Source organism: Eumetopias jubatus, unplaced genomic scaffold (assembly GCF_037043125.1).
Source record: "Eumetopias jubatus isolate StellerSeaLion01/CBP00866 unplaced genomic scaffold, mEumJub1_p1.0 scaffold_10, whole genome shotgun sequence".
NCBI classification, from domain to species: domain Eukaryota; kingdom Metazoa; phylum Chordata; class Mammalia; order Carnivora; family Otariidae; genus Eumetopias; species Eumetopias jubatus.
The window spans coordinates 92,423,484-92,449,239 of NW_028274816.1; the positions used below are offsets into that span (position 1 = coordinate 92,423,484).

Genomic DNA, 25,756 nt, shown 5'->3' on the forward strand with positions numbered 1-25,756 from the left:
ACCTCGTGTGTGCCCTGCAGAAGATAGGAAGAAGGAAAAGACAACACACACACACACACACACACACACACACACACACACACACACCTGACAAATCTTAAAGAAAGACTTTCGGGGGGATTGTCTTTTTTCTGAAAAAGGAAAATGAAAATAAAAGGTTGCGCGCGCGCGCACACACACACACACACACACACACACACACCCTGAGTCCCCGAAAGTGCCTGGACTGCGCCGCGAGCAGGGACAGTGGGAGGCCTGGGGCGAGGGGGGATGGGCGCGAGAGGCGGGCTGGGTGACAAGGTGCAAGGGCAGAGCCGGCAGAGGCACCGGGAGTTGGCTGGCGAGCTTGCGCCAGAGGCAGGTGCCAGCTGCGAGGGGGCGGAGGGGCGGAGGGGCGGGCGCGGGGCCAGGCGGGGGAGGCCCGGCGTCACCTCTGCCTCTAGGAGTCGGGCGCGCAGACGAGCTCGCCCCGAGCAGCCGGGGGCACGGGCGTCCCTGCCACCCGCAGACGGAGCCGCGGGGAACAGTCGCCGCAGCCCGCCCAGCGACAGCATCCTCTGGAGAGACGCCCCAGCCTCCGCAGCCGCCTTCCTCCGCCCGGAGGCGAGCGCCGCCGCCCGCATCCCGCGCTCCCGCTCGCCGTCGCCCCCGGCCCCGCCGCCCTTCCGCCCGCGGGCGGCAACAGGCACCCGCGACCCCACCCCCCCGCCTCACCCCGGCCCTTCCCTGCCGCGGGCTGCCGGGCGGACGGCGCGGGGAGAGAAGGTGCCGGAGACAGGGGCCCGGAGGCACCATCCCCTGGTCTCCACTCCGCGCGGAGTAGGGACGCCCGCCAGCGCCGCGGGTCCCCAAGTTCAGGGGCGACACCCCTCCAAGGGGAGGGGGGGCGATCCCGCGCGGTGAGCACCCCGGCCGGCCCTCGGCGCCCAGCGTCCGCCCCGGGTCCCCGGAGACGCCCGCGCGTCCCGGCGGGGCCATGCCGGGGCTGCGCCGGGACCGCCTGCTGACTCTGCTGCTGCTGGGCGCGCTGCTCTCCGCCGACCTCTACTTCCACCTCTGGCCCCAGGTGCGGCGCCAGCTGCGGTCCCGGGAGCACCCGCGGGGCTGCCCGTGCGCCCGCCGCGCCTCGTCCCCCGCGCCGGACTCCGCCGCCGCCTCCCCGGCCCCCCGCGCGGCGGCGCGCAACTTTTCCCGAGCGGGGCCCGGGACTGAGCGGCACGGCGGCCGCGGCTCCAAGCTGCAGGCCCTCTTCGTCCACCCGCTGTACCGCGTCCCGGAGGAGCCACCGCTCCTCGGGCCCGAGGACTCGCTCCTGGCCAGCCAGGAGGCGCTGCGGTACTACCGGAGGAAGGTGGCCCGCTGGAACAGGTGAGGACCCCGGGCGCCAGGCGCCCACCGCGCGCGCTCCGCCCAGCCCCGCCGCCCCCGGCCGCCGCCGCCGCCGCCGCCGCCCCCGCCCGGCGCTCGCAGCTCGGCCCGCTGCGCGGCGGGTGTTCCCTGCCCGGACCCCACCAGCTGTGGGCAGACGGCAGAGTTCAGCCCCGAGTGCATCTCAGTGGGAGAAAAAGTTTGTGCTTCAGCGGCACAGCAAAGAAAGGCTCTCAGCCTCTCGCCTTGAGCTTTGTACACTCCGTAGCCCCGCTTCTGTCCCCTGGGCCCTTGTCCCCCTCTTTCTCCTTGTCCTGATGTGGGAAGCCGCTGCAGGACTTGGGTGTTCCAGAATAGGTTCCCAAATAGAGCGACTCCGGAGCTGCTTCGCATTCCGCACTTAGCTTTAGACCTGGGCGCCTTCCAGAAAGCAATGCTACTCCCTGAAAACCCAGCTCATTCTCTTTTAACTTATTCCTCTGCCCAGGTCAGGGATCACAAGAGGCCAGCTGGGGCAGAAAGTAAACGGTTTAGGTCCCTGACCTGGTCACCGACCTGTTCTATTTAAAACGTGGCTTGTCCCTCTGGCTAGTGCTCTAACTTGAAGGTGGTTTTAGCATTGGGGTAATTTGGGCTGATTTGGATCTGCGGCTTGATGCTTTCACAGAGGAGATAAAAATCTGCCTGGGAATTTTTAAAAATCCAAAGCAAAATGTTGGGGGGGGGAGCCCAAACCTATTTAGGATTCAATTAAGAAGATGTATTTGTAAAAGGGCAGGAAGGGGGGTGGTTTGGAGAGGGAGGAATAGTCAATACTGAGATCCCCAGCTAAGGACAGAGACCTTCGCATGAGCTAGAACCTCTGTTTTGAAGTACAGACTTGTCTAAATATCACTCACATCTAGAGTTCATTTCTGCACCACACCCATTACTTTTCTTAATACAAGAGATTTCAAAGTGAGATGTCATCGGAGGGTTTTATAGTCCCTGCTGAGGATGGGTAGGCCATAAATCTCGGTAGAAGCTCAGTGCTAGCCCAGTTTAACTGTTTGCTCATTATTCTGTAGTGCTAAGACCGGCTGTGGCTTGAGGGAGGGAGGGAGGGAGGATGTTCAGAAAGCAGAAAGGGCTGAAATGGAGAGCTATTGGCTGAAATCGCTGTGGTGAATTTTGATTGCAGCTCTGTGGCTGATGACTTTATATTAGAAAGGAGATGGTTCTCCATTTCATTGCTAATTGTGTGTAATAAAAAGGCAGTTTGAGATTGCTTCTCAGACACTGTCATGTTCAACATTACCTTGATTTTATCAATAATGTGGGCGTCGGGATCAATGGTCTAGGAAATTTTGCCCTTAGAAAAATTGTCTGCACATCTGTAGAAGATTCGAGAATGAGGGGACTGTGAGCAAAGTCGCTTGCTTTTGTAATCGCAGATCAGCGTTCATGTATTCATATTTCTGTGGCCTTGCACTTCTTTATGTTCCTTCGGATCTTGAAGGAAAGTCCAGGGGAATATTTTGGCAGAAGAGCAAAAAATCTTTCTCACCAACGTGTCCCACAATCGATTTTGAGCTTGACCTCCACACCATCATGTGTCACAAAAACACATTTCCTGGCCAGAAATGATTTTGGTCATTTAACAGAGGATCGACCAATGGGGACTGCTAACCTTGCTGTATTCGGAGCTAACAGGGTAGTTTTGTGTGGTTGGTTGAGTGTGACAGTTGTGATATTTATTTTCCTCTCCCTTTTAATACCTTGAGATCCCAAGTGAGGTTTGTGGGCTGGAGAGGAAGCTGCACTCTGGAGGGTTGAAACTTGACCTCAGACACAGAGAACACCTACCTGCCCCCGACCTGTATGGTAAACATCAATGGGATGATACCAACAAGCCTATGTGCTATTACTTATGTCAGGTTAAAAATGGAACATGGAAGACTCAGTAGCCAGTGTGAATCTGAATCACGCTCAGAGTTCTGTTGTCAGAGAGAGTCACTCATTACCTGAAGCCAGCTAGTGCCCTGGCGAATACAAAGCACATGGGAGTGTTGAGGAAGCCCGCACACCTGCTGTTATGGGCTTCTGTGGCTACTCTGGGCCAGGGAAGGCTCCAGAGTTCTGTGCAAGCAAATAATTAGAACAGACAGCAAAGGAAGAAACAGTGAATGACCTTACAAATTGTGTATCTCTTACACGGACAAGCCCTCCTTGTTTGCAGCCACAACCCAGCCAATATTTAAAAACTAGAGATTTATAGACCTATATGGATGCCACCATGCCAATAATTACCTAACATTAACTGCTATCCAAAATAATTGTAGCAGCAAGCCATCTGCCACACCAGGACAGTTTCAGGTAGTGAGATAAGCTAAAGCCAAATCGGCATTCTTCACCCTTTGCCCGGAAGAGATCATTAGTCTGAATAATTTTTTTTTTTTTAACCACCACGCTAATAAGTAATGGTATGAAGTTGGAAGGTATCTTTCTCCAACGTGAGCTCATTACCAATAAAAGGTAGGTAATGACCTGTTTTTCCCCCCAGCACATTCCTTTTTTATTTTAGTGGAAGATGGAGCTTATACATCATTTTGAATGTTTTAGGTCTTCAATCAATCTTTGTTAATTCGATGTCAATATTTGGTGAAGTTGAAATGCCAAAGATATATCGTGTGCCGGGTGGACTCCCTCGTGCTATCTGACACTCAGGCATTCTGCAAACTTCCTCAAACCACTGTTTTTCCCTCCTGTCCTCCTCTCCTTCCTCCCTCAAAATGTAACTAAGTGTGGCACAATCCAAGTTAAAAATGCAATCAGGGAAAGTGTTTCTGTCAGGTCGTTCGTCGCTGATCACAGCGAGCGAGCCAACGCCAGGCTCCATCAGGCCTGATGACATATTTGGCACCTGTCTTGAATAGTGAAAAGCAGAGAGAGGGCAAGGAGCAAGGGGACGTAGTCTGCACTACTTCAAGGCCATAAACCAACCAGCCAGACGAAGCCTTCTCCTTTTTCAAAGTAACAGCGGAAGGCAGGGCTTACCTGGCACACAGATAACTGCTCACCTTGCTGCTATCCTCTACCTCCTAGAGGCCGGGCTTCCTGGGCTTGTGGGCTGGGTTTCTTCTCTGCCCACAAGCTGCCCAAGCCAGACAACATCTGTCCTTTGACATGTCAGAAGTAGCCAGCTTGGCCTGGCCCTTTGCCCACATAGCTTCGGTTGGCTCCTCTGTAACCCTCTGGTCTTGGCAGGCAAGGTCAAACAGGGTCCTCCCCGCTGGTGTTGAAATTCCAGCAGCCACCACACAAATCCAAGTTCCCTACTCTCTGCTTTTCCTTCTTGACGTTCCCTCAGGTATCGGGAAGGTTGTATTTTCCTACAATGACAGTGTCAGCATTTCTCAGAAGCGTGGATGTGTGTATCTGTGTTTTTCCCACCAGCCCAGCGACAGGAAGCACCTGTCTTTCCTTCTCCTCCTACCTACTTGCTGTCACCGAAAGCAAGCCTAGCCCCGAGTTTCCCTTTGAAAATCACAGCAAAGAGCCTGGGCAGCTTTTCAAAGATGACAGTTGTTTAAGGGGAGTAAATTGGCTCAAGTTTTTCCAGGGAAGCTTTGAGAAGATCCAGCAGGCGAGGCAGATAGAGGAGGGGCTGCGGGCTGGGGGAGGGGAGGGGAGAAGGAGCCAGGGGAGATGAAAAAGAAGTCAGCTGGAAATGAGAACTGTCTGGTCTAGGGGGTTTTGAAGGCAACGCTTCTTCCCACCATGGCATCTGGGAGTGAAAAATACATTCTCTTTATTCTCACCCCCTCTGTCTCTCCCCTCACTTGCCCCTCGTTGTCTCTTTCTTGCTGGTCTCCAGCCGGCCCCAGACCATGTGGAGCACGCATTGATCTGGAGCAGGCGGTTCAACTCGCCAAGCAGCTAAATGTCCAGATTCTTCCTTCTGGATGTCGGCCACTTGCCTTTCTCCCAGAGTCACCAGGCCCTCGGCCCCTTGTCTGATTCTTCTGCCAGTGATGCCAGGCTAAGAAAGGAAATGGCTTCCTTCGGTCTGCAAATGGACCTCGACCAGACCTGTGTGTGGTTAGCAGAGGGAGTAGGAATCCTGACTTCCATTTCTCTTTTCCAATTAGAGCTTTGTTTGACTGATTTGGGAAGAGCTATTATCTTAGCAGTTTGTGTCCCTGGGCTTGTAGCTGGAGGAAATCTCTCCTGTCTTCTCAGGGCCACAAACTCCAAACAGATGGTTTCTGAGAGGGCTGATCCAGAGGCCATTTTCGGGTCCCTTCTCCCTCATTCCAGAGCCCGGTCTTTACCATGCTACCATTACGGCAGCAAAGACGGAAATCAGGGAGGATCTCAGGGGTGTTCGTCCAAGGAGGACAGGCATTTCCTATGTCCAAGTATATCAAAATCAAGTCCCTCGGCCAAGCACCGGAGGACGCCAGTCAGCTGTTCCCTTGTTCCCAACCCCCACCACTCTCCTTTCACCGCGCGAAGTTCTCATCAGTCCTGGGAACTCAACTGGCTAATTACTTGCATGCAAACCCCCTACCTGAAACATGCTTGATCTGGCCCAGGTACGTCACATAAACTTGCTAACTTGGGCTTTACAGTTTCCTTAGAAGGAGGTGCATGCACTGGACAAAATCCAAGATGGCCCCGTTGGATTCCCAGCTCTGGTGTACACACATATTCTCCTCATTATTCAACCAAATGCTAATCTAGGTCCTGCTGTAAAGAGGGATTTTACAGATGTAATTAAAGTCCCAGATGAGTTGACCTTGAGACAGATTATCCAGGTGTGCCTGACCTAATCACAGGAGCCCTTTAAAAGGAGGGAGTTTGGGGGCACCTGGGTGGCTCAGTCAGTTGAATGTTTGACTCGGGTCATGATCTCAGGGTCCTGGGATCGAGCCACGCATCGGGCTCCATGCTCAGCGGGGAGTCTGCTTAAGGATTCTCTCTCCCTTTCCCTCTGCCCCTCCCCTCGCTGGTGCACACACACTCTCTCTCAAATAAATAAATAAATCTTTAAAAAAGAAAAAAAAAACGCAGGGGTTTTTCTCCAGCTGATGGAAGAAAAGGAAGTCAGGGATTCAAAGTATGATATGGATCTGATGGACCATGGCCGACTTGAAGATGGAGGGGACCACGTGGCAAGGGACATTTAGGACTTAAGACTGGCCCTCAGGCGATGGCCTGCAGGGAATCAGGGCCATCAGTCCCACAACCACAAGGAAATCCATTCTGCCAACAGCAAGGACGAGCTCAGAAGCAGATTTTCCCCCCAGAGTCTCCAGACCTGGTCGACAGCTGAACATCAGCCTTGCAAAGCCTGGGCAGAGAACACAGCTGACCTCTAACTCTGTGAGCTGATGGACGGGCGCGACTTTAAGCCAGGAGGTCTGTTGTAGTTTGTTACACAGCAATAGCAAACAACTACAGTACTGCTGTTGGCTTCATTTTGTAGAAGAAACTGGGGACAAGAAGGTTGCATAACTTGCTTTCCAAAGTCAGGCAGCCAGCACCACAGGCAGGCTTTGGACCCAGAGGGTCTGGCTCCAGGATGCGTGCCTAACCATCAGCATCTCCACTGTGCATCCTTTGATGTCCACAGGCCCTTGCTTTCCCTCTTCTGGAAAGGCTTTTCCGACTGCCTCCACCCACTCTGGTCCCTCCCTGACTATACGGTTCCTCCCCATATAGCACCATATTATTTTTTTTATGACGGGGCCCCATCCAGCTTCAGGGCGGCTGTCTGGAACTTCCTGTGAGAATGAATAGCCCTTCGCTCCCGGCATGAAAAGCCCCCGGCTTGCACGTGGTCTCGCTAATACATCTGTTTCACGGTTTCTCATGGGGGGGGGGGCGCCCAGGGGGAGCCAGTGGAGCAAATAATTGGGAACAGACAACATCAGGATTTGGGGACTGTTAGTAAATGGCCTGTTCCATCATATGAAAAAAAGCCTTGAACCAAAACAATGCCGACCATAAAATCACCCCACCTATAACTTCCGACTCCTCCCTATAAAGGTCTAAGACAAAACCACCCTACTGAGACAACCTAAAATTTGGATCTGGGGTGGGTGTTCTCTTTATTGCAATAACCTAAGTAAAGTCAATTAAAAAAAAAAAAAAAAAGCCGTGAAGCAGAGTTGAGAAGGTGTCAGGTGCCAGGAGGAGGGAACTTCCTTAGTTTCCTGTCCTCTCTGAAGAAGAGCAGCCAAGAAGTCTTGCATGAAAGCGCGTGGGAAGCACGGAGACCCCCACTTAGCCAAAGCAATCCCTGCACTGCCCCTTGGCAGAGGCAGACCTGTGTTTTTCTTGTGATTATTCATTGAGCGGGAGGCTGACAAGAGCCTGTGGGTTCCGCTGAAGGAGGCTTGCATGTGGCCGAAAGCCGAGGGGGGATGCCATTCTCAATAGCTGCCACTTCAGTGGAACAGAAGTTACCAGGCAAAGGAGCATCTGTGAGCCTGTTGTTAGAGGCACACACAGATATATGCCAAATGGAAGCCACAGCGAGGAGAAAACAACAACAACAAAAACGCTTCCTTCTTTTTGTGCCCTGTCACTTGGCAGAATGTCCTAGGGTTGAAATGTGAAATCAGGACAGACTGAGTTTGAAAGCCGGAAAGATGCTGGCATCCAGGACTTCGGAGGCCAAGCACAGGGGGCGGCCAGTAGAATTTGGCTTGGGCAAGAGGCAAAGTTAAGAGTCAGAAAAAGTTCTAATTTATTGGATCCCCTAGTAACAGACCAGTTCCATTTGGGAAGCCGCAGGGAATAGAGAAGAGGGGATAAGCAGCCAAGAACGTGTAATAAAATTCAGCAAAATATGGAGAGTAAAAGAAACCTAAGGCGCGTTGGCACGGGAGTCCATGGACCAAGAAGCTGGGCCATTAAAAAAAAAAAAAAAAAGCAGCTGGCTCGGGGAGAGACGGAATTTTAGAAAACTTGGAAGAGGTTGGGGGCTTAGAGAAGATCTCTGCTGGCAAAAGAAAATCAGCGCTGTCTGGCCCCGGGGAAGTCAAGGCCAGCGCGCAGATAGCAAACGTGCTGTCAATCCCTGGGCAAGCCTCGTGGGCCGGAGGGAAATATGTCTGATGATGCTGCTGGAAAGGAGAGTCTAGATGCGGGGACAAATGGTCTTTCCTGGCCAATTCAAGTGTCCCGCGGGTCTCCGTTTCATCAGTTCAAATGTGAGTTTTCTATTTCTGACTCATTTTCTTCCGTGGCGGAACAGTTGCAAATTCTGTAGGAATCGTGTATTTGTCTGCACTTAACAGCTCAGCTCGTGTTTTTCGCTCTGAATTAAGAATGATGCACAACCAGTAGCCGCTTTTTTTATGCATTCTGTGCCCCTCTGAGCAGTCAGAGACGCTAGAGAAAGACCAACCACAGCTCCACAATCAAATCAAGCCCCTTATTAAGTACTGTTCCCATTGCGGGGGATTTTTAACGGAGTCTTTGGACCCCACCGAGTTCAAGTGAGGAGGTCTGTGTTTCCCTTACATTTTATGCCAAGTTTGCATTCTGTGCATATGTTTATTTCCCTACGAAATAGTTTATGATTTTTGAAAAGTGTACTCTGGTTTCAAGTGACAGAGACCCAACTCAAAGTAATGCAAGCTGGAAAAGGAAATGTAGAGACTCCAGTAACCAAAACTCTGCAGGGGCAGGTGTCCTTTCTGTCTCCCTAGTTTGAATCCCCTCCTGCGGCTTCCTGTCCCAACAGTCCTAGGACTGGAGAGAAAAGTGTTTCTCCGATTTCCAAAAAGATTCGGAGGAGAGACGCTGATTGGCCGGGTCTGAGAAAACAGCCGGGCTGTAGAGAGCTATGATTGGCCCACCTTTGAGGCGGCTGCCCACCCTTCAGCCAATCACGGGCGTCAGGGAGGCGGAGCTTTGGAAACTCCTTTCAGCCAGGTGGCTCAGTGTGGGGAAGAGCAATCCCCCAAAGTGACACTGGGTGGGCAGGGGAACTGGAGGAACAGCCCTGACCAGTGATGCTGGAAAGTGTCTCAGCTTAAGCGCAAGGCACTTTCTGACTCCTGTAGACGCTGTTCTGGAGTTTTAATTAAGGCTTTTTAGTTTTTTTAAAAAAAGATTTTATTTATTAGACAGAGAGGGACAGCAAGAGAGGGAACACAAGCAGGGGGAGTGGGAGAGGGAGAAGCAGGCTTCCCGCGGAGCAGGGAGCCCGATGCGGGGCTCGATCCCAGGGTCCTGGGATCATGACCTGAGCCAATGCAGACGCTTAACGACTGAGCCACCTAGGCTCCCCATAATTAAGCCTTTTTAAAACCAAATTCAGGCGTGCCTGGGTGGCTCAGCCGGTCAAACATCTGCCTTCGGCTCATAGAGGTGGATAGAGACCCACCTCCGGCTCCCTGCTCAGGGGGGAGTCTGCTTCTCCCTCTCCCTCTGCTCCTCACCCCCCTACCCCAGCTCGTGTGTGCTCTCTTGCGCTCTGCTCTCTCGCGCTCAAATAAATAAATCTTAAAAAACAAAAATATAAAAATAAAACCAAATTCATTTATAACAAATTCCTAGCGTGCAGACTTTTTATACCAACCATTAAAATCCTCCCAAGAAGCTAGGCATCTTTATGTATTTGGGCTTAAATCAACCTTACTCCCTTCATGGGAGCCCAAAGAAGAAACTGATGTGGACCCAGCTCATTCACGGGCTCATGTCTCTGTCCCCTGAAAAGAGATTCTACCTGGAGCCAAGACGTCTCTGTGTCAATCCTGAAGAAATCGCTTGCCTTCTTCAGGCCTGCCTCCCTTCGGAAACGAAGAGGGTGAGTTGTGATCCCTGAAGGCTCCTGGCTGCTCTGTTTTCCAAGCATGGCTCATCTTTGACCAAGATTTCTTCTTCAGAGTCTATCAGAGTGAAAATATGGGGCAGTCATTTTCCAGGTGCACTCCATGAACTTCTAGGGTTTGGGGAGGTGCTTCTCAGGTTCTGCAAATGATTGATTAATTTTCGTCTTGAAAGAGTATACTTTAAGATGATCTTAAGATGAGAAAACACACCCGATTGTGTTATGCACGTGACAGCACATTGGTAATTTATGCGGACGGATGCCCGCTCCTCCTATCTTTGTTTAATTGAGGAGTATTCTGAGATTGCAAGGTGAGCTGTTAAAAACTGTCTCCCATCCCCAGTGCTTATGTGTATTGATCAGGATTTTTTGTGCTCTACTACCAACACAATGTGTGGAAATTAATCAGGTACTGAAATAAGACTATTTCTGTCTTCCATTACCTCCAAGTTTGAATGCTTGAATTCATAATCCTGTTACCACTCTCATTCTTGTTGATTAGCTTTTAAAAATAAGTTTACAAAAAAAGATAAGTTTACATACTTCACCCTATAAATTAGATTTATAATGATAAATTAAACATTTTGTTTGTTTTATACATTGGGGATTCCATGTAAGATTTCTTTTGTAAGGAAGGTTCCACTTCTAGAAAAATTGTGAAAACCACTGATTTGGAATATGCAGAAATAGAGTAAACGTCTTTTCTTCTTTTCTCTCAAATTGATGTGCCTAGAACCCAAGCCCCCGCCCCACCCCCCATCTGTTATCAGTAATGAGAGCATGGCACTTGCTAATGACCACACCCCCCACCATGGCTTTGCCAATGCTTCTGGCTCCTTGAGCATAAGAGAGCATCTTTTAGGGCTAATATACTGTTTGCTTTTGCTGCCCAACAAATCATTCCAAAATGTACTGACTTAAAACAAGAACCATTAAAAAAAAAAAAAGGAAAAACAAGAACAATTTATTAGCTGATGATTCTGCAAGTGAGCAGTTTGGGCTGGGCTCAGCTGAGCATTCTTCTGGCCTCTGCTGGGCTCATTGAGACATCTATGGTCCGCTGCTGCATAAGTTCTGCTGATCTGGGATGCGCCCTCTCCTCTGGGGTCCCTTGTCTGGGACCTGGGCTGAGATGATGATCGTGGCTCTCCATCACCTGTCACCCCCCAGTCAGCTAATCCGGGCTTCATCACATGGTGGTAGCAAGTTACCAAAAGAGAGGAGATGTGTGCACAGCCCCTGGGGGTCCTGGCCAGAACCTGCTAAGTGTCACTTCTGCTACATTTCATTGGCCAAGGTAGATCAAAGGCCATCTGGGGAGATTCAGGTCTCCTGGCCATTGGAGAGGAGGTGGTCTAATAACTTAGTAGTGTTCCACTGAGCAAAGGCTCAGAAGAGGTCCCTTTCGCTGGTGAATTGTCAGGCAGTGAGCCGGCAGCTATAAGTGGCAAGAGCCAGCCCCAGTGAGAAAGAAGTCTAACATAACCCTTCAAAAATCACACTTCAAAAATCAAATGAAGCCACTATGGACTGAGTCATGTTCCCGCAAAAGTCATACGTTCAAGTCCTAACCTGCCGTACATCACAAAATATGACTGTTTTTGGAGACTGGATAATTCAGATTAAGGTTAAATGGGGTCACAAGGGTGGGGTCTTAATCCACCATGACTGGTGTCCTTGAAAGAAGAGGGAGAGACGGCCATGTGAGGACACGGGGAAGGCGGCCACCCTCAAGCCATGGAGACAGGCCTTGGGAGAAACCAAGTCCGCTGACACCTTGATCTTGGACTTCTAGCCTCCAGAACCGTGAGGAATAAATTTCTATTGTTTAAGCGGCACCAGTCTGCTGTATTTTGGTACAGTAGCCTGAGCAGACTAATACAGAGGTAACTGATGCGAAAGAGTCATGGCTGATCGGCTGGCTTGGGCCTGGCTCCCCCTCAGCTCCTGGGGCACAGGCAAAGTCATCTCTGAAATTGTCCCCTCTTCCTGGTGTGGTTCTTCCAGCTTCATGAAGCCCCTGGGACTCCCTGTTCAAGCCCTTGAAAACTCCCTCACTCCCAGACAAGACAGTCTCAATCCCCTCCTTAGGGCCAAGTGTTTGTTTAGCTCTTCATTCAGACTCTTTCTACTCTACCTGGTCATGGACAGACTTGAAGGTCCCCCTTGTTCCGGAGACCATTTTTGAGGTCCGAAGCTGACACTGGGCTTTCTGTCTCCCTGCCTGCCTCCCACGATGGTCCTAATCTTCCCCAAGGCCACACACAGTCTGATTGAATGGGTCCAGGACACAGCATCATCTCACCAGGTGTTTAAAACTTGTTTTGTAAATTTTTTTTAAAGATTTTATTTATTTATTTATTTATTTGTCAGAAAGAGAGAGAGCACAAGCAGGGGGAGCGGTAGGCAGAGGGAGAAGCAGGCTCCCTGCAGAGCAAGAAGCCCGACGTGGGGCTCGATCCCAGGACCCTGGGATCATGAACTGAGCCGAAGGCAGACGCTTAACCGACTGAGCCACCCAGGCGTCCCTTGTTCTGTAAATTTTTAAACACTTCCTTTCCTATGAACCACCATAATAGAACAATGATGAAAATTTGTTTTCACTTCTCAGGTGCATTAAGAGCCTGTATTTTATAAGCAAATTTCCAAAGACCATTATCCGTTCATTTATCTCTAGGGCATTTGTGACAATAACTGTTAATATGATTAACGGCATGAATATGTAGAGTCCTTTCTACTTCCTGAAGCTCTTTTAAAACAGTCTGTAATTAGTTCACTGTAGAAAAGGATGGGTCTTTACAGCCAGTAAGAGGTTGACCCGAGTATTCCCATGGAAAGGCATCCAGTCAATATGTGTTTGGATATAAAGCAGCATCTTTGGCTTCAGCCTTGGGCAGCGGACCCTGTGTAGGACCCCTGGGAAGAAAAGTGCTGTCTTCTGCCCAGACCCTCAGAGACCACGCCTCTTGGAACACCCTCTGTTGAAATTCGCAAAAACTCCCTTCGTGAAATGGCATCAAAGCAACACAGGGAAAAATGTGTGTGCCATGTTTATTATAATCACAATCATTGTGTCATTATAATGTCATAGCGAGAACCGGAGGTCGTCCAGGATAATTTGCTGCCAGAAAATGAAATAGACCATCAAGGATGGATTTTAATGCCACACACTATGTTGCTCAGTGGCCTGGACCCCTTGGCAAAGAACACTTGACGAGATGCGCGGCACGCTCAAGATGTCCCAGTTCTCAGAAGTCAGAAGACATGCCCCTGAGCCATTGGATGTTAGCATTTCCTGAGCAAGGTCTGAGAAGGGAATCCCATCACTGGCATGTTTCCTAGGGTTCCTGTAACAAATTTATTCTTTTACGATTCTGGAGGCTGACTCTGAAACCCTGGGGCCATGTGGCAGAGGGCACAGCACTCTGTCCAGAGGCTCTGGGGGAGAACCGGTTCTTTGCTATGATTGCCAGCATCCTCTGACCTGTGGCCGCATCACTCCCAGCCCTGCCTCCATGGTCCCATTACCTCATCTTCTTCTGTCCCTGTGCGTATGGGTCTTCTCCACCACCTATGTCTCTCTCCTATAAGGACACGTGTCATTGGATCTGGGGCGCACATGGAGAATCCAAGACCATCTCATCTCAAAATTCCTTAACTTTGTTACATCTGCATAGACTCTATTTCCAACTAAGGGCACATTCATAGGTCCCAAGGATTAGGCCATGGACATTAGGTCTTTTTCAAGACCACCCGGCAGCGCATTGCAGTCACGTTCCATTATGAATACACAGGCTGTCAGTGACCATTGTTTTATTGTAAAAAAAAAATTTTAAAGATAACATTATCTAGTAGATAATCTTTTAGATATATCATAAAGATAATTATGATATGTCTCATTGTAAAAAAATGTAAAATAGTGAGAAAAACAAGTCAAAGGGAAAATAAGACCCACGGGCCCTAGAATGAAGAACTTCTCAAACACCTCTGTGAAAACCCACCCACCCCAGAGTTAGCTGTGCTCAGGAGAACCACCAGTCATGTCTATAGGGCGAGAGCTAGCCCATGGCCCAGGAAGGGCACAGGGATTCCTGGAAATTCCCTGCTCTCTTCCTCCTTCACATCCTGCATCTCAGAGGACACCATATGGTATAAGGACCAGGGTCCCCCACCTTGGAAGACTTCCCCAGCATAAGCGGCACTGTAGCCCACAGCAAGTCCATACAATTATGTCCCCGAGGGCCCCATGTGGGGCAGTCCCGGCCGGTAAGCCCACCGGCCTGTCTTTTCTAAGGAGAAAATTGACAGCATTGCGGTTTCCAGAGGAATGGGTAGCAGACACCTCCTTTGGGCAGGTCTCCACCAATCTCACTTTTTTAGCAGAGCTTCTTCTTTTTTTTAATATTTTATTTATTTATTTGAGAGAGTGAGCAAGAGAGAGCCCGAGCGGGGGGAAGGACAGAGGGAGAGGGAGAAGCAGGCTGCCTGCTGAGCAGGGAGCCTGATGCCGGGACCCTGAGATCACGACCTGAGCCAAAGGCAGATGCTTCACCGAATGAGCCAGCCACGTGCCCCATGGCAGATTGATGTTGCGTGGCATTGTATTTAGGATAAAATGCCTGCAAGCACCTGGAGGGCCGCTTCTCAAGGTTATCCTTCAGCACAGAGAAGGAGACTTGGCAGTTGGCTAAACTTGGAAGTAGGAACAGAAGGCTCTCTGTGAAGGTCGTGGTCCAACGGGATGGGTGAGTGAATTCAAAGCCACCGACCTCCGTCCAGCGAGGAGCCAAAGGTCCAAGGGCAGTCTGGATCCACCTCACACAATACTTTTGGATCTGTTATGACAGATGGGCCAAAGGGTAATCAATACTGCCAAGCCATATGCCACAGCATGTGACTGCAAAATGGGGGGCTGGAAAAATATTTAAGGAGATTATAACCAAATGTCTACCTTTGATATTAAAAAACCATCAACAAAGCAACCATTGAATGCCTAATTTGAGCAGCAGAATTTAATAGTGGCCCCTGCGGGTTAAACTCAGTGCAAAATGTAACTGAATGAGGTGGCTTTCTGTTCTGTTATGAGCTGTGAATCCATTAAAAGGTCTGAGGAGGTCAGCCAGAAATGATGAGCTTGGATTTATGACAATCATGCTGCAGCCCTTCTTTCTGACAATAATGGAGTTAGTGATCTGTTAAGGTTACTTGTAATCTGTGATAGGAAAACTATTTTATCTGCATACATGAAAGTGCTTCTTCCTGACTTCCTGGCAGGGGTGCCGTGCCCAACTCATCCAAAAACATCAGTTACTCATTAAGTATAAAAAAAAAAAAAAAATCAAGCAGATGGGCCAGAACCCTTGGGCCCCAGATAACCAGCTGGCTCCTTCTTGCCCTTCGGGTCTCCTTTCAAAGCTGCCCACCCACAGGGAGCTTTCCTGTCCCAGCGACCTAGAGGGGTCCCAGGGCCTCGTTTGCCGGCTCCTGCCTTATTCTCATCAGGACTCTTAACAGGATTTAACACCTTCTTGTTTATTGATATGCTCAGCATATAACCTCACTAGATCACAAGCTTTTTAAGGATTGTACTGAATTGAATGGATATATTTGCATCCTAATTCCCTGAATCTGTCACCGTTATCTTATTTGGAAAAGGAAAAAAGTCTTTGTAGATGTAATTAAGTGAAGAATCTTGAGATGAGGAGATCATCCTGGGTAATCTGGGTGGGTCTTAAATCCTAAAACAAGTATCCTTTTAAGGAAAAACAGAGGGAGATTAGACACAGAAGAGGAGACAGTGTGAGCAAGAAGGCAGAGAGCAGGGTGATGGGGCCACCAGGCAGGGAATGTCAACAGCCACCAGAAGCTGGAAGAAGCAGAGAATGGACTCTCCCCCGCACGGGTCCCCCTCCCCCTCCCCCCCCCCCCACCAGAAGGAGCACAGCCTTACTGATACCTCAATGCCAAACTCCTGGACTCCAGAACTGTGAGAGCACTAAATTTCTGGAAAGTCACCAAACGTGTGGTCATCTGTTACGGCAGCCCCAGGAGCCTAATAGAAGGATGGAGCCTTGCTTGCCTCTTTGACAATGTAAGCCGGTATCTAAAAGTCTGGCTTGTACATAGTAGGTGCTTAATAAATGTTTGGTGCATGAATGAGAAAAAGAGTACTTCAGAGGCTCTGTGGTCAGGCCGTTCTGGGTTTAAATCCTGGCTCTGCCACGCGCCGCCGGGAGGCCCGAGGCTCATCTTCTGGAGACCTGTTGTGCTGGTCGGCAGTATGGGCAGGAATACCCACCCCGAGGCGTGTCAGGAGGGCAGAGTGAGGTCACATATGTAACACCCTGAGCGGGGTGCCTGGGCCATACGGCACTGAGTCACCAATAGGGAAGAACCACTCGTTGGTTATTCTTTCATGTTCCTTATGGGTGACTTGCCCCGCTGTCCGTCTCCAGCCTTATCCATTTACGTGGGATTCATGGTTGATGATGAAACAGCAGCTTTGGTCAGCTCCCACTCCCTGCCAGGGAAAGCACAGGGCCTCCAGGCCGGCCAGCACCCTGGCTTGCCTTAGCCACATCTGGGGCTTCCAGAGACAGAAAATACGTGTACTGATGTCCCCACGGTCACCTGGATGTCAGATACCTAGTGCTTGCGGACGGACAAAACATGGAACCGGGTCAATGTGCAATTAGCCTACCTCGTTCAGAAATCACATCACTTCCCACCCCACGTGCATGCACGCACGCTTCTGAGTGAAAACCGGTCGGCTAATGTTTGTTCAGTGACATGACTTGCAATGACAAGAATCCTGCAGATTCCAGGAATGACTTTTTTTTCTTCTCTTCTCTTTTCTTTTCACAAAGCGTTTCTTAAGCCACTTAAACAGGCTGCTCTCTGCTCATTGCAGACCTTTCTTTCCCTTGCAACCGAGCCTCTGGTGAGTCAGTGACATTGCCAAGAGCTGACACCCGAGGAGCACTTACTCCTCGGGGCCCCGCGCTGCCTCCTTCACAAACTATCTTACGTAATCCTCACAACAACCCCGTAAGAGAGGTACTATTATTGCACCATGGCACTATTGAGGAGAAAGGCTCAGGCGAGGCGAGGTGACACGAGAAACTGGATTTCCAAGGCAGAAATTCAACGTTGACTTTAACTTTGCCTCCTATCTGAGATCGGTCCTGGCAGCAGAGCTGAAATGAGATTCGAGTGCGGGAGGCCTGGGGGCTGTGCTCTCAGTGACCCCTTGCATCATGGCCCCGAGGTGGGCAAGGCGGAAATGCTCCCAGCCCTCTGCTACGGACACACAGATCGTGTGGTCTTCCCGAGGGCGAGTTGGCAGTAAGTGCCAAAAGCTGTAAAAATAGCTCAGCTCCTCAATCTTGATGCACCGTAGAGCTGTTTGTTTTATTTTTACACCACAAAAATGTTGCTTTTATAATCAGGGGGAAAATCAGTGATGGTAGAATCTCTCTCCCATATTCTGATTCCAGGTTTGGGCTTAATCGCAGCACTGTCACTCCCTAGCGGTAAGACCTTGGACAAGTCACCTTCGCTGCCTGAAACCGGTCCCCGTGTCTTTAAGGAAGTACTAATAATAATACTGACTTCATATGGAATTTCCGTGAGGATTCCATAGGTTAAAATTGCAAAGCACTTAAAACAGTGCCTGGCACAGGGTAGGTGCTGTGTAAAGGTTAGCTACTTTCCTTATTATTATTCAGACCTAAGACCCATTTGGGGTCACTGGTTCCTCTTGAGTCTGATTTTTGCTCATGGGAACAGAGGTCCACGTGGTTCCCACACCTGGGACGGTCCCCGATCTGCCCCTTCTGATTCAGGTTTCCTCTGCTTCGGGTCCCCTCCAGCTCAGAAGCCCCTGTCACACTGGGTAGGTCTTACTCAATCGCTGAGCCAGAGCAGTGACCCCGGGAGGTCAGGATGGGGTTGGAGACCCAGTTAGCCCCGAGTGAAAACAAGTAGTCTGTTGCAACATAGCATGAAACCAGCTCGGAGAGGAGGAAGTGATCGTGTTTCAACCAGAGAGAAAAGAGTTTGTGTCGAGAAATCAGCCCATTCGGCAAAACCTCACTAAAATCTTGATACCGTCATTGCTTTCCCAACAGCAAACAGATAAGCACGTTTGGTGTTCTCACCACCCCCTCCCTGATCTTTATGGAGGCCCCACCAATAGTCTAAATAAATCCTTGACAAAGCGTCACTTTCTCTGCTGCCTCTGTGGAAGAGCCGAAAAGGTGCGGGTCAGACACCCTAGCTGTTCCTTCCTCCTTTTCATTTACCACTTTGTTACTGCCCCTTTGTGGACCTTAATTTCTCCCTCCAGAGACTGGAGGGAGGGGTGACCCATTCACAGGGCTTGGGGAAACTAGAATAAGATAATACATGCAAAGAACCCCCAAAATACATGTGTAATAAGCTCTACACAAATCCAAGTTAGTAACATTAAATAAAAAGATGCATCCTATGTGGATTAAATACCACGAGACTGTGGCAGAGACACCAAAATCCACGTGTTCCCCTTGTGTCCCAGCCCCCTGGTAGCCGGGCGGGGGTGGGGGGACATCTGACCAGTTCTAGCCAGTGGCAGGAGAGTGGACGTGACCTACATCACTTCCTGGCCAGTAGTTAACTCTCCAGGGCCTCTCCCGACCCTGATGACTTCGGAAGGCCACATGCTGGGATCTTGGCGTATCCCTAACGCCAGGACCCTGAATCACGCTGTGACCTTCACTAAACAAGTAGCATGAGTGAGAAAGAAGCCTGTGTTTTGGGAAGCCACTGAGATCTCAGGATTGCATTGTAACTCTAGCAGAACCTGCTTTTACTCCACCAACACAAGTGGGAAAGGAATGTGACATGGATTTCTTTTTCTGAGAAATCCAATCAAATGAAACTCTAAGCCCCCTTTCCTGGTAAGTTGGCTAGACATTTAATCTAAGTCATCATGGGAGCCCTTTTTCCCAAAGGCTGTCAGGGTTGGGGGAACATGCTTAAGGTCGCAGGTGGCGGAACAGGTAAGGAGGACCTGCTAGTCCATGTTCATCACCTGGGCTTGTGCAGGTGCCAAGCCGGGGCAGGGGGGCGGGGGGGGGCGGGGCACGGGGAGGCTCTGTTGCGTCTGTGCCAAGCTCAAGCACAAGCGTAGGATTATTTGCTGAGGTGGGTTCCTGGTACCTGAAATGCACCTTCCTAAGGCACAACACACAGTCAGTTTCCAGCACCCTGGGTCACCCCCAGGAAACAGACCAGACTCACGACCCCAAGCCAACTTTCCTTTCCTAAGCAGCTTACAGACTGTGCCTACTTCCCTCAAAAGTTTGTGCTTCGGTAGGCACATCCTACAGTCTGTCAAATTCCCCTGTTCAGCGTATCCCTTCACTGAGTTTAGGCTTTCCAAAAAATCAAAAATCAAAAAAGCCAGAGAAGGAGTGGGGTAGCCTGTCTAAATGTCTCCTTCTTCCTCGATCATAAACACCCCTTCTGAGACAAGGAAACTCAAAAGCCCACCTACCTGCTCAGAACAGGGGTGGGGAAAATTCCACAAGAACAAAAAACACATTAATATCTCAATAAATTATCCTTCCACATGGTTCATTGCTCGTGCCGAGGAGGAAAACAGGCCAAGATCTGCAATCACTCTCTCAGTTTCTAAATTAGATGGAAAAAAGAATGCCATGCAAATTAGCCCTAGCTCACAGGCCAAGGACTTGAAAGAATTTCATCTGTGGCTGAGCCACAAGGAAACTGGCCTGCAAACCATGAAAATATGTGCCCCCAGCCTAAACCCCGATTGCAACCCCTTGCAGTTAGATCTCCCCACATCCAGACCTTTCTATCCTTCAAATGCTCACGTCTGTGTGATAGGAAATAAGGCAGAGCTCAAACGTTTTTGGAAAATAAGTATGTTCTGATCAACCTTTGATTATCAGAGGGCCCCGGGTGTGGATTTTTAAGGTTCCTCCTTTTTCTGGGTCCACTCCGAAGACTGCATTTAGACCACATTTCTGTCTTCTGCAGTCAGGAAAACAGTCCAAGAAAGAGAGGACCCACATCCGCTCAACGTCAGTATCATTTGCTAACAGCATGTGTGTGTGTGTGTGTGTGTGTGTGTGTGTGTGTATGCATGCGTAGTATGTGTGTGTATGTGAAGCATCTGTCTGTTTTTCTGGGGACGGCACAATCGGAGGATGAAAAGAACCAAAATTATGACATTTCAACGGATCCGTAGTGCATCTCTTGCAGGTAACAGGTGTGTTAGCATTTTAGACACGTGCTTGTGAGGCTGGGATGAGTCTGACAGCTCAGTAAATGCTGACTCACATTTGGGGTTTTCTTTTTTATAAACCATTAAGTAACATTTTTAACTTTTGCTGCACAGAAGATATAGGAGGAGTGTGGGAGGCCCCGAGGAAGACTTGTGTGCTGTCTGTGGAAAATATTAAATTGCACAGAGTCCAGAACCCATCGCAGCAATTTTCAGGTCATCATCAGAGGATTAAGTGCTTTATTTGCTTGTGATTTTGTGGTTCCAGCCCAGGGTCGCTCACATCAGCACTACTGATGTTTTGGGCCGATTTTCTGTTGTGCTCGGCTCTCCTATGTACCGTAGGGTGTTTTAGCAGCGTCCCTGAGCGCTCCCCTCCCCCCGCCAACTCGATTGCAAAAAGGTCTCTAAGTATGGCCACCCCTGAGGGGTGAAATGGCCTCTCATTGAGAAGATCTGGTCTTCGCCAGAGGCAGCAGTCCTATGGCAAAAATGGGCAACAGCTATGGGACCCCTGCTCTATGAATCATCACATCGTGGTTGGGTGGAGGGGTTCCTTGGTCCAGTACTAATCTTTAATGTTTCCCAAATGTGTTGTGTGCGCCACGGAGTCCAGGGGGTGCCGACACGTGCTGTGAACAGGAAGGGCCCTTGGGACAGGAGGGCTGGCTGCAGGACTTCCCAGAGCCTTTACCGTCTTCCCACCACTGTGACTCGTCTGGAGAGGTTTCAGCGTGCCGTTCCTTCCAAATTTATTTGTGTGCAACCAGTGATGTTTGTGAGTCGTGCTGGTGCTTAGCTCTACACCCAGGCCTAAATCTGGGAAACGTAGCCCAACTGGAAGGTATCTGCAGGTTCCCTGACTTGAGTCTGGGGATCCCAGAGACCAGGGATTGCTCTTGCCTTTCTCTCTAGATTGTCCAGTCTACTCACATCTTCGGTGATCGGTCTTCAGGTTGTTATGAAGAGAGAGAAGCGGGTTTCCCACTGAGGTCACTATCTCAGCTCCTGGAATGTCCCTCCTCGTTGCCACGGGTGTCTAACCATCCAAAATCAACAAGGTCTGCCCAAAATGGATAAGTCTAGCCACTTTAATAAGATCTTTATTTTTTTCACACTTTGGAGCGTGAGGACCAAGGGTTCCTTCCTTATTTTATCTCAGATTCCCACATCAGTTAAGCAAGTCCTTTCATGCCTAAGTTCCCAACTGCACGTAGCTAATGTCTTCCGTGGTACCCTCCACCGAGTGTGAAGGATGTGTGCAGTGATGCCCTCCTTACCTGGATGGGCCTCCTGGATGCATCTGTGGGCCTATACATCCCTCTCCCCAGGGAGGAACCTGCGGAGTGATCAGCGAGCCTCGCTCAGAGCCCCGGTACGGGGAGCCAGAGGGTGGTAAATGGCCCAGGAGGCGACAGGCATCCAGAGTGGTGATGAGGAGATGCCCTCAGAAGGCAGTCGGTGAGATGTGTGTCCCTGCTCTGCAGCTGCCCCTCACCAGCCCAGTGACCCTGAGGCAGCTCCACACAGGTCCCTAACTCAGGTCAGCCTCCTCACCCATGAAATGGGGCTAACATGGACCTGCCTCGTTGGGTAATTGTGTAGTTGTGACAAGGAATGAGCCAGGGCTTATGAAGTGGCGGGCACAGAGCAAGAGCTCCCTCATGTTGACCGTTGACCACCATATGCGAGAGCACCGGTGGGTGGGGGGGTGGTGGCGAAGGGTGCTGGCCACAGGTGTGAGGGGCTGGCTCTCGGGAGCCGCCGGGCAAGGTCACAGCAGCCTGGATTTGGATCTGGCTGGGCGCCCCCTTGTTGCCTGTTGCTGAGCTCTCGTGTCTTTGTGGGAGCTTGTTTCATTGTCTGGCCAGAGCTGGTTAAAGAGTCTAGTACGCAGCCAGCTTTCAGAATTCGGGGTGGAATGGACAAGCGATACCTTTCTCCAACCTATTAGCAGCCACCTCCCCCAGTGCGATCTCCTGGGCACAGGAACGGTGCTTTCTGAGGGGATGCCCTCTGGACTTGCTCTCAGGAACCGCGGTGCCGAGAACCCCTCCAGGGCCGGTGGTTTCCGTTGGTGGTTCATCGGCTGTGCCTGCCTGGGGCTGCTGGTATTAGCGCTGCAGGGAAAGAAAAAAAAAAAAAAAAACGACCACAACCTGGGTGGTTTAAAACACGAGAAACTTATTTTCTTACTTTTCTGGAGGCCAGAAGTCCAAAGTTAAGGTGTAGGCAAGGTCATGTTCTTGCCTAAGGCTCTAGGGGAGAACTGGTGTTCTCCAGGTCCCTTCACTCTGGGTTCTGCCCCTGTGGTCACATTGATTCCCCTCCTCTCTCTGTCTTCTCCACCATGTGTCCCTCTTATAAGGATTCTTGTGATGATATGCTGGCAATCCAGGATCATCGCCGCCTCTCCGGATCCCCAACTTAATCACTCCTGCAAGTCCCTTTGGTCATATAGGGAAATGCTCACAGTTTCCAGAATTAGGATTTAGGTATCTCTGGGGGGAGCCATTGGTTAGCCTACTGCAGGAGCCATCCTAGGGAAGGTAGACCAGAGCTCTTGCTTTCACCCTCGTGAGCAGAACTCAGATAACGGCGAAATTAAGCAGCTCTTGTGCAATATTCTTCACAGTCCTCCTTCCCCCACCAGCGTGAGGCATACAGAGCCCTATGAAAATGGAGTCCCAGAAATCATAGTTAATAACTCACATAGATAACAATGAATTTATTTAATCTTCACCCAAATCACATAAGCTGGGTACATTCACCATCCCTACTTTTCAGATGGAGTGAGGCACAGAGAGGTCAGGTAACTTGCCACAGGTCACACAGCCGTGAGTGGCAGAGCCAGGACTCAGGACTGAGGACCTGCCTCTCCACCCTCCCCTCTCTCTGGATTTGCAAATTCATCATTAACTTATAGACACAGCAGCCTCACCACCTGTCACCTACCCCTAAAAATCAAGCTTTGATCCACGAGCTAATGGAAGCAGATATTCCTTCCGAGCTCAAGGACAGACTCTGGGGGTGAGTGCATTTCTGTCTTGGGAAGTGAAATGAGGAAATGAGGAGCAGTGGGGGAGGTCACTTTGGGGTCTGCGGCTCCGGGTCACCACTATTACATCACAGCTCCCGTGGGCTTCCCTTGGCCTCCAGGGCACAGAGATGAACGGATGAGGGGGCAGATGAGTAGAGAGGGACAAAATGGGAAATAGTCTCATTGAACCCATGGGACCGAGCGGCAGGGAGACATCAGTCAGCAGCCTGTGACCTGTGTATATGATGAGCCACAGGGTTTTGATGGTGAGTCAAGCAGTCTGCTGAAGGCTGGTCATTCTGCATAATTCTATAGTGAGCCCATGCTGCCAGCACGAGCTCAAGGCTTGGGTCTCAGAAATCAAGTCCATTCGAATGGTGAACAGAAAAAGCCATTTCCAAAAGCTCACGCCCTTCTTGGCCTCAATCACTTCTGCTCGATGCTGTTGTTCTGACGTTCTCTCACTCAGCTACTGGCCAAGGGAATCGAGAAGATCCAGTACATAAAGCCCCTAAAGACTGCCCTAAGATAATGTGCTTGAAAGTGACATGCTAGGTGCTAAGTAAATATTTCTGGGTTGTGAATTGCATACTTGCCTGTCCGAGGCAGATTTACCATGATGATGATAAAGCGTCAGCCAGAGTCCCCGACTTCCCCTGTGGGTGCTGGAAGCCGTAGGGTGTGGAGGAAAGCTAGCTAGGGAGGGAGCCAGGTCGCAGTCAAGATGTATTTCTAGGTAAACATGGAATCTCAGAAGAAAGGATCTAAATCCTCAAGGCACTCTTAATTTGTTGATATCTCTTATTTTAAATAGCCACTCTCATGCCTAATTTTGTTTTCATAATTTTGTACTCTCTTTCTTAAAAAATGGTCCTCCAAATGTGTGTCAGGCCCCACTAAACCTGGATCCTTCTTGGTCACAGGAGATATAGAAAAATCCAAAGAAGCATTTTCCAAACTCATTACCACCACAATAAACATCTCTGAATAAATGTTCTTTCTAAGACCAATGTCAAGGATAAGAATACCGAAACAGACATATGGATCAAGCAGGTGCACAGATTTAAATGGAAAGCCAAGTCCCATAAGGCTCACTATAATGCTTTTTAAATTTTCTTCCTCACAGAGTGCTTTTGGAAATTTATAAAACGAGGAAAACCAACCTTCTAAGTTCCGTTCTAACAGAGATCAAAATCTAGTGCAATTCCCGTGTTCAAGGGATCCCCCTACCAAGTTTTGATACTAGTGTTTTGGAGCCTGATGGCATCTTTGCAGCAGGAAACTTGTTCAGACATCTTGGAATCATTATTTATAGAGCATTTACTGTGTGCGCAGCACTTTGCCAAATACTGAGGCGGGAGCAAAAGCAATCCAAGGCCGATCCTTCCCCTTGAGAAATGTAGAGCTTCTTAGTTGGGAAGATAATAACGTGACTCTGAAATATTTCACGCTCGCTCTTTCTCTCTGCTGATGCTGTGGCATAAGGACCACTACACTGAGTTTCCAACAGAGAGGATTTTGCCTGGGTGCCTGACAGTCCCATTCCCACCTCCCTCCCTCTGTTTGGGATCCTGGGTACAGATGGCCAGGGCTCCGCGAACTTCCAAAGATCATCCGTCCTAGCTTAGGTGATGGAGCAGGAGGGGGAGCCCCGTCATGCCTCTGCACCTGGCACAGCACCTTCTAGAATTGCTCAGGAATGAACAGCTCCAGGAAATGAACAGGGATTCAAGTAGTTAGAAAATAATTAATGGATTATCACCAAATTCCTCTGCAGGGGACCTCAGTGTGAGCTTTCACAGCAGAAAAGGGAGTGTCATTTCTCATTACAGCTTCATAACCACCAAATTTAGCAAAATATAAATTCTGTGGTGCACAACTGAAATCGCTATGCTTGAGAGGGCTTGGCATCATTGCACCGCTTTTGGAAGGGAATTTGTGTCCAGATGCCAAAACGAGACTTGTTATTTCAGCAGAAAGGACAGAGGTTATTTCCCAAGATCAGCTCAGTCTGTCCTGATGCAGGAGAAGCAGGAAATTTAAAAAATGACACAGCTATTAAGAAGGAAGGATGGCAGGTAGAATGTCTGGAGATTTTAATGTTATAGCAAACATGTGATATCGAAAAAGCATGCAGATCAGCTTCTCTTGAGTAAGCTTGTGATTTCTACTAACCGTCTTTCCAGAAAAATACAGTCGGTGGTGCTTACACAGCTGTGCATCCACTACG

The 25,756-nt window shown here is 49.8% G+C and overlaps 1 protein-coding gene across 2 annotated transcripts in view; it reads left to right on the plus strand.

Annotated features, from left to right (window-relative positions):
• Nucleotides 1-430: 430 nt before the first annotated feature.
• FAM20A (FAM20A golgi associated secretory pathway pseudokinase) overlaps nucleotides 431-25,756 on the plus strand; it is a 48,242-nt gene continuing 22,916 nt past the window's right edge. Inside the window, exon 1 of one of the 2 annotated variants that reach the window (XM_028112874.2) lies at nucleotides 431-1,368. In XM_028112874.2, coding sequence (XP_027968675.1) covers nucleotides 977-1,368 — 392 coding nt within the window. In that variant the 5' untranslated portion in view covers nucleotides 431-976. The remainder of the gene's footprint in view (nucleotides 1,369-25,756) is intronic. The other variant, XM_028112875.2, reaches the window with a different exon arrangement.